General features: G+C 40.9%; 1 protein-coding gene across 1 annotated transcript; it reads left to right on the forward strand.

Annotated features, from left to right (window-relative positions):
• Positions 1–7969: 7969 nt before the first annotated feature.
• LOC137533531 (olfactory receptor 6C75-like) lies at positions 7970–8899 on the forward strand. The gene has a single exon (XM_068254904.1). The coding sequence runs from the start codon at positions 7970–7972 to the stop codon at positions 8897–8899; it is 930 nt and encodes a 309-aa protein (XP_068111005.1).
• Positions 8900–9318: the final 419 nt, after the last annotated feature.

The following is a 9318-nucleotide window of genomic DNA, read 5'->3' on the forward strand; positions in this document are numbered from 1 at the left end:
TGAGTCTGATGTGAGAGGCTGGAAGTGTATCCGAGGAGACAGGCACAAGTCGAGGCAGGCGGCAGACAGGCGTAAATGGTAATCAGGCACAGGTCAAGGCAGGCGGCAGACAGGCGTAAACGGTAATCAGGCACAGGTCGAGGCAGGCGGCAGACAGAGAGTAAACAAGAACAAGCCGAGGTCAGGTACTGGAGGATCACAATAGCAAGTGATAACTTGGAGGAGGGGGAGGAGACTGACGACCAGAAAAAACATCTTGCACATGGTTTTTTAGACAAGACACATGAAATACAGGATGAACCCTAAATTCCTTAGGCAGATCTAACTCCACCACTACATCATTAATGATCAAGGCTAGCAAAGAACAGTAGTTCCCTTTAAATACCACACCACTCCAAGGTTATAATCAAATCATCAACTTTATTCAACAGATATAAAAACACTTAAAACCAATATGAGCAGCCATGTAATAATACTGGGATTACAATCCATAATGAATGAATAAATAAATCTCCACATATAATAAATCAACATTAATGATGCACCTATATGAATATTATATATGTGTAAACATCTACACTGCTAAGCAAGGAAGCGAAACAGCATCACGAGGGTGTGAAAACCATGCTAAAAAGTGACAATAGTGCTAGAGAAGGGAGACCAGTAACAACTAGATAAGGTGAAAGTGATACAGTGCATAGAATATCAGCGTAACAACGCTGTAAATAAGGTGCAGTTAGCCATGAAAAGTGCTGAGTGCAAAAAAGAAAAAGCAGCGACTAGCGCTGAAAAAGGAGCTGACGCTTACCGGAGAATCTGTATGTGGAGATGAATTGACATGGCGTGCCAAACCTGCCGTGGCGATTCGCCGCTTTCCGCAATATAGCGGCTTCTACTGGGCATAAAAATCTGAAAGTGTCCTCGGTAATTTAAGGAGAAGGACCTAAGTGGGTGGGCCCATAAATGCACCTATGACATCAAGTTGTGCGCGGCCGCGCACACACCGGGAAGACTCTGTAGCGCTGAGTAGCTCTACATCACTTCCCGATCCTAACACTAAGAACTGTGGGTAATGTAGTCACCGAGGAAAAAGTAAAAGGAAGTGAATGAAAGCTAATGAATATGGCAATAAAAGCCAAGAATCATAGAAATAATAATAAGGCAATTATCTCACAAAATGCATAATCACATGGTGTATAAATAAACACCAAAATAAATCAAGAAAAATATAATTATTGAAAATAAAAATAAAAATACATGAAATATACATAGAGGCTGCCAATGTCGCCATCATGTGGCCAAAACACATAAGAACAACAACAATTATTAACACAATATTAAAAGCTATAATACATCAGAACAATTTTAAGAAAATGTTTTTCAATTAAACAACTCTTCAGAGGGAAGCCGTGGATCCCATAAATGAAGGAATATTCATCTTCTCTATTCCAGATAACGAATTGCGATAATGTTCAATAGGAGTACTATAAATCAGAAACAAAAGAACAAAAAGGAAATTAAATTCACAATCACGGCTCCTATCAACAAGCCTATACATACCCTTAAGTCTCTCAGGCATGTCCAATTACTATGCATAGCGGTAAAACCAACAAGAGAGATAGTTTTAAACGGGAGGGCTACTCACTAAACCTCCACGTATCTTGAGAGTTAATGAGACATAACCATAATAGCCTACAAACCGAGATGCAAAGTGATAAAGATGGAAAATCACCACATAAACACAACAGGAAGTGTGAGGTATGGTGGAAAGATAATGGGAAAGCAAGCCACTTACCAATGGCCACCAATCCACCCAAAAAGTGACATTCAATGCAAAAACCCCAAAAAGGAGAAGTCCTCATTCAGACCTACCGGTGATCTGGACCCCAAGTCATAAATCCACTTGGTTTCTTGTCTTAAAAGTGATGCTACCACATTGCCGCCCCTGAAAGACAAAACAACATGTTTAAGGCCACATACAGTCCAACCGACAACATTGCCTGCATGGGCTTTCAATGCATGGTCCGCAACCGGGGTAAGTATTTTCCCATCTGCAGCATCCCTCTCCGCCAAACGAATGGTGGAGAGGTGCTTTTGTATTCTAGTTTTAAGTTTGTTTTTTGTTTGTCCTACATAATATAGATTGCAGGGGCACCTCAGTAGATATACCACTGCTTCGGTTTGGCAATTAATAAATTCATTAATACGGTGCACTCTATTGGTCCTAGGAATGCGAACCTCCTTTGTGGGTATCATGAGTGGGCAGATGTTACAGCGGCCACATGGAAAACTCCCCTTTACTCCATGACCTCTACTCAAAGATCTCTGAAAATGGCTCCTACACAATTGATCTTTAAGATTTGGAGCCCTCTTAGTTGTTAGGGACGGTCTATCTGTAATGTAATTCTTCAACACTGGGTCAGTGTGCAAAATTGGCCAGTGTCTAGACATCACCTCCCTCAACTCATTCCAGCATGTGTTGAATGGTGTGCACATCCTCACCACATTGTTAATTTTTCTTTTTTTGCCATAGAGCAAAGCCTCTCTTTTGGAATACAGTGCTCTCTGATAAGCCTTCTTTATAATACCTTTAGGATATCCTCTCTGCAGGAATCTTCTCTCAAGGTCAACCGCCTGCCGCTTAAATTCCTGGTCATCCGAACAATTTCTTTGAAGCCACAAAAATTGGCCTGTTGGAATATTGTTTTTCAATTGTGTAGTATGGAAGGAGCCATAGTGTAGTAAACCATTCACTGCTGTAACTTTCCAAAACAGGGTACTTCCAATTTGACCTGTCTCTGTAAAATAAAGATGTAAATCTAAAAAATCCACTGAATCTTTAGAAAAATTTGAGGTCAGGACAATGTTTTTGTCATTGTCTCCCAGCCTAGAAATAAATTCTCTGGCTAGGTCTTCAGGACCCTCCCACAAAATCAAAATGTCATCTATGAAACGGTACTACCCCAAAATGTTAGGGTGGTACTGTTCCATCAAAGGGCCCCACACCACTTCTCTCTCCCACCACCCCAAAAATAAATTGGCTATGGCGGGAGCGCACTTGGCACCCATAGACACACCGTGTGTCTGCAAGTAAAATTGGCCATCAAAAAGAGATTAAACTCCCCCCTACCTGTGGTGGTCATGGAAAGAAAATAACGTACAGCCCCACAAGCGTCCTCATGATGTATGTTTGTGTAGAGTGACTCCACGTCCAAAGAGATGAACATTGTACCTGAAGGAATAGAGACATGATTAAGTTTTGTTATTAGGTCCAATGAATCATGTACATATGAGTCCAGTGTTACTATGTGTTCTTGAAGAAAAAAATCCAAAAAACTACAACTCTTCTCAATGAGGCTCCCAATACCTTAAACTATCGGACGGCCCGGAGGTCGACTCAGATTTTTATGTACTTTGGGTAACAAATATAAAGTGGGAATGACAGGTTCCAGCGTTAAGAGGTACAATCTCTCTTTTTGGGAGATTATTCCCTTTTCCTTTGCCCCATCCAGAAGATGGTTTAAAATATTTTTGAATTGGGCTGTGGGATTTCCCGGTAAACGCTTATAGTATTTTTTATTGCCAAGTTGTCTCCTCACTTCTTCGATATAATCCTGTATTGGCCACAGAACAACATTGCCTCCCTTATCTGCTTCTCTGATAACAAACTCATCTTTCTCAGTTAATTCTTTAATAGCTTGGCTTTCCCCCTTACTTAGATTGAACCCGTGAGGTTTCTGTACATTTATCCGTTCGATATCTTGTACTACCATATCAAAGAAAATCTTAATTGGAGGAAACAGTGACAAGTTAGGCAAAAATGTGGACCGGGGTCTAAACCTACCTCTCAACGCAGAAGGATTCTCATCGGATGCTGTATCACTCTCATTTTCATTCAGGAGGTCCATCAAGTCTGTTAGGACCTGTCTATCATTGGTATCCAGTAAATCAATAGCCTGTTGTGTTCTCAAATCCAGATCCCCACCTTCACGATGGTACATCCGTTTAAGTGCCAATCTCCGGCAGAAAAGATAAAGATCCTTGACCACTTCAAAAATATCCAAATTTCTAGTAGGTAATAAATTGAGGCCTTTTTGTAACACACTCTCTTGAGCAGGGGTCAGTTGATATTCTGTTAAATTGATGATCTGTAGCTTATTTGACTCCTCCATTATTCTGGGCTCACCTGCAGTTTCCTCCTCTTGTTGGTGTAATCGCCGGGGCTGTTTATCCCTCTTTCTCTTGAAAGCAGGGCCGCCCCTTCTGCCTCGCTTTCTGTGTCCAAAAAATCTGTACTAGTTTCAGACACAGATGTAAATTGCTTTCCGCAGTCACTACTATACGATTTCTTAAAAATCACTGACCAATGTGATCTCCCTCCTTACTGTAAAAAATGTGAAACTATCATAAATATCCCCCTGGGTGAGAAATGGCCGGCAATCTGGTCTGCTATATGGAACAGCCCAGGCTCAGACTTACAGTGGATACAGTATAAAGTGGTATCTAGATGGTATCTAACGCTCAAACGGGCCAATAAATTTAATCCCAGGATGGGGACCACATGCTGGAGATGCGAGTTGACTGGGGGATCAGAAATTCATATGGGGTAGAGCTGCCCATCTGTTACTCCCCTGTGGAATGAATTTATAGAATTTGGTAAACAAGGCGTAGACACTAACTTCAATCTATCTATAATTTATGCAATAGATCAAATGCCCCTATATCAGAAATCACACCAAACCAATGTGAAATTATAAGACAAATCTGGAGTAATTCCCCTCTTACAGTCATATAGGCAGGGTTATCAAATCCGGGCTAGGGACGAGGGAGACTGGCAACTAAATGGACTATAGACGACAGAAGGTGACCTGAACGGACATAATAATGGGGGAACCTCCCAGATATCTATACACATCTAAAAGATAGAGGATTGGAAATAGAAGATGACAACTGGAGAACCTATTACAAATTTTTTAATGTATCCCAAGGTCTTTTGGGCTAGTGGGGATAAGTAATAGGGGATGGGAAAAAGCTGTACAGGGACTCTGATGAATGTGGAGTATGGTTGGGTTATGTATGTTGGCTGTATGGGGTTGTATGGGGAAGGGGGTGATGGAGTAAGGGGAGGTGCGAGCTAGTCATTTACTAACTCTCATTGGTACTGCATTATATCTTTTTTTCAAACAATGATGCAAACAGTACCTGATATAAGGCTTATACCTTAAAGGTAAGGTCCAAGCAAAAAAATGAGTTTCACTTACCTGGGGCTTCTACCAGCCCCATGCAGCCATCCTGTGCCCTCGTAGTCACTCACTGCTGCACCAGTCCCCCACTGGCAGCTTGCCGACCTCGGAGGTCGGCGGGCTGCATTGCGTACATTTTTACGCATTCCCGCTAGTGCAGCAGGAACATTAACACATACATTTTTACGCATTACTGGTTCAATGCGTAAATTTGTACGCATTGAACCAGTAATGCGTAAAAATGTATATGTTAATGTTCCTGCACTAGCGGGAATGCGTAAAAATGTACGCAATGCGGCCCGCCGACCTCCGAGGTCGGCAAGCTGCCAGCGGGGGACTGGAGCAGCAGTGAGTGACTACGAGGGCACAGGATGGCTGCATGGGGCTGGTAGAAGCCCCAGGTAAGTGAAACTCATTTTTTTATTTTGCTTGGACCTTCCCTTTAAGACGATCAGGATATAACCTGGTGGGGGAAGCTGAGTTTGAAGAACACGTTATTAAAAGTTATCACACATTATTATCAAAGTTAACACACCTTATAAGAGTAGCATAGCGAGCACTACAAACTTATGCCTGCTAATTGGCAATGGCACTTATCCTGCCCTTAACCCCTGCGGGTTTGTAGCGCTCGCTCTGCTACTCTGATAAGGTGTGTTAACGTTGATAACGGGATAACTTTGGATAATGTGCGATAACTTTGGATAACATGTGATAACTTTTGATAACAGGCTCGATTCACTGAAGCGTGATAACTGCTATCACAGCAGTTATCACGCAATCTGCCGTGCGCAAAGGTTTTCCCATGCACATCGTTACTTCACGTGATAAGCGAAGGTTTGCAAGCAATCACGTGCATGTTTCATCTTTGCGCGCGGCAGATGGCGTGATAACTGCTGTGATAGCAGTTATCATGCTTTGGTAAATCGAGCCCTTCATGTGATAACTTTGATAATGTGTGAAAAGTTTTGATAACGTGTGATATCTTTGATAAGGTGTGATATTTGTCTTATCACGGTTTACAATTAACGACATTTAATTTTTGCTCTTTACATGTATAACACAACTACTACTACATAGATTTTTGATTAGTCTAATATTGCAATGTTTACATTACAGCATTTAATGGTATTGCTAGTTATGCTTGTTATTCTTTCTAAATATTCCCCAGAGTTAAAAAAAAAAAGATAATCATTAAAGCAGAGATCTGCCTCTGTGGCACCATGCCTTTCCTTATATAACTGAGAAAATGAGAACATTTTAGTGTTTTAAAGTGCTGAGTTCTTTTTACAAATGCTGCAGCAAAACCAACCTCTACACATGTAAAGCTATGCTTTATAATATGCTTTATATTCCAGATGTTCTGCCAAAATTAAGGTGGAAATACCGAATTTACTTTTTTCATTTGTTTTCTTACAAAAATAATACCAGCTGATGTGAACTTGATTCCTGAATAGCCTCCTTCTTCACCTTCATTACAGAACTTCACGATTATAGCCTATGGAATGGAGAAGGACAGGATAACACAATTAAAAGTGAATTAATAACCATCATTGTTTTGTTCCTGGGAAAGACAACATGGGAGTAGAATAGGAGAGACTGCTATGTTGAAGGTGGGGTGCTGAAAACATATTAGCACTACTAACAAATGTGGAGTGATTGGTTTGAAAGAACACAAAGGTTGTATCTTTAAACACTGGCATCATATGTCATTGCTGAACTGACACCAACTGAGATTTATGCTGGCATGCGTGGCTAACTAGATCCAGTTCAAAGGTCACTCACTTTCCTCAGGTTGCGGCCTTTACTAAGCCAAATTACCAGCTGATAGTGGTAAGTGATTGCTAAGGTGCTGGGACCTATGGATGGCCTCTGTTATTAATGAGGCTTTTTGGCTCAGTATTAAGTTATATGCAGTAAAATTCCCCTTTGATGTTAAAACACAGCATTTAATGTCATTGACAGCAAAGAATATTCTGTACTAAAAAAAAGATAATTATATTTGTGATTACACCAGTTTGCCAAATTTCTTTTGCACCTTAACCTTCTTGCCGGTTATCCCGAACACAGTTCGGGGTAACCTGCGCAGGAGGATTTCTCAGGCCCCGCTGGGCCGATTTGCATAATTTTTTTTTCCTACACGCAGCTAGCACTTTGCTAGCTGCGTGTAGTACGCGATCGCCGCCGCTCGCCGCCGATTCGCCGCTACCCGCCGCGCCGAGCCGCCCCCCCCCCTCCCCCGCCCCAGACCCCTGCGCAGCCTGGCCAATCAGTGCCAGGCAGCGCTAAGGGGCGGATCGGGATTCCCTCTGACGTCACGACGTCCATGACGTCGGTTACGTCATCCCGCCCGGTCGCCATGGCGACCGGGGAAGCCCTGCAGGAAATCCCGTTCTCAACGGGATTCCCTGCATACTCTGATCGCCGAAGGCGATCGGAGTGGGTGGGGGGATGCCGTCGCTCAGCGGCTATCATGTAGCGAGCCCTGGGCTCGCTACATGATTTAAAAAAAAAATTGAAAAAAAGTGCAGCGCTGCCTCCTTGCCGGATTTTTTAGACCGGCAAGGAGGTTAAAAATGGGGGGTGGAGAGGGCAACATATAAAAATGAATAACAGTGTATTTTTTTTTTGATTGATGTATAACTGAGAGCCCACATTGATCTATAAATGAGAGCTACACCTTATCGTATGCATTTCTTTTTTTTTAACAGGCACCATTTACATGAAAAATGGAAGACTTTAACAACACTCTAATAAAGGAATTTGTGCTCTTGTCTTTTTCCTCCTTTCACCAATATAAAATTTTGATCTTCATTTTTGTGCTGCTGACCTATATGATATGTGTTACTGGAAACAGTGCAATCATTCTACTTGTTCAGAAAGAGCCCTCCCTGCACACACCCATGTACTTATACATCTGTGTATTTTCAGCTTTGGAAATCATGTTTGTGTCCACCACCATCCCAAAACTTCTGGTTAGCCTTGTATCGAATAGTAAAATGATTTCTTTCAGAAGTTGTTTCACACAGCTGTACGTCTTTAACTCTCTCGGTGTTACCGAATGTTATCTGCTGACAGTTATGGTCTTTGATCGACACCTGGCTATTACCTATCCTTTGCATTATTCAGCAATTATGAACATGAAGCTCTGCACCAAGTTGGCAATATTTCCTTGGGTAGTCGGCTTCACCATTGTTATTGCACCAACAATCATCACAGCATATTTGAAGATTTGTGGTTCAAATGAGATCAATCATTTCTTTTGCGACTTTGCTCAACTACAGAGTATGGCATGCTTTATTCCATTTTTTGTCATTGTGATGACCAGTTCCATAGCGTTCATTGATATTGTAGTTCCATTCCTAATCATATTAGGATTATACATCAATATTATCAATACTGTTTTAAAAATTAAGAATAATGAAGGTAGAAGTAAAGCCTTCACTACTTGTTCATCTCACCTGATAGTGGCCAGCTTTTTCTATGGCACTGCCACGATTGTGTATGTCAAACCACTGGGCAATCAGTATGATAAATTCCTTGCCCTCATGTATACAGCAATCACTCCTCTCATTAACCCATTCATTTACACTTTTCGAAATAGAGATGTTAAACAGGCTTTCAAAAAATATGTCAGGTGGCTTTTAAAGAAGCTTTAGATGTTGTCACTGCTCATGATACTGGACTGGACTGATACTTTCACATTACAAAACTGTATGTCAACAACTAGTTTAAAACTAATCCGACAAAATATTAAAACCATCTAATATTGTGTAGATCTCTTTTGTATCACTAGAAAGGCTTTTACCGCGTACGTACAAAAAGGGCGTCGGGAAAAAAGGGCGCGGGGTGTAAACGAGAAATAATAATTAATCATTAATAGCGTTTATAAAAATATTATGCTATATTTCGTTTACAAATAATGTTTTACAAATTTATAAATCATTAAATAATGTTTATGAAATCGGCAATTGTAAAAACGTTAATCTTCCCTGTTGCAAAAGTGAAACTTACAATTACGTTTATAAAAAAAGATAATATATGTTTAATTGTTATAATAATATATTATTGTGAATAA

The sequence above is a fragment of the Hyperolius riggenbachi genome, chromosome 9, assembly GCF_040937935.1.
Source record: "Hyperolius riggenbachi isolate aHypRig1 chromosome 9, aHypRig1.pri, whole genome shotgun sequence".
In the NCBI taxonomy this organism is placed as follows: domain Eukaryota; kingdom Metazoa; phylum Chordata; class Amphibia; order Anura; family Hyperoliidae; genus Hyperolius; species Hyperolius riggenbachi.

What these genes read in the sequence shown, in the direction of transcription:
- LOC137533531 (XM_068254904.1), top strand. Translation starts at nt 7,970, where the DNA reads ATGGAAGACTTTAACAACACTCTAATAAAGGAATTTGTGCTCTTGTCT.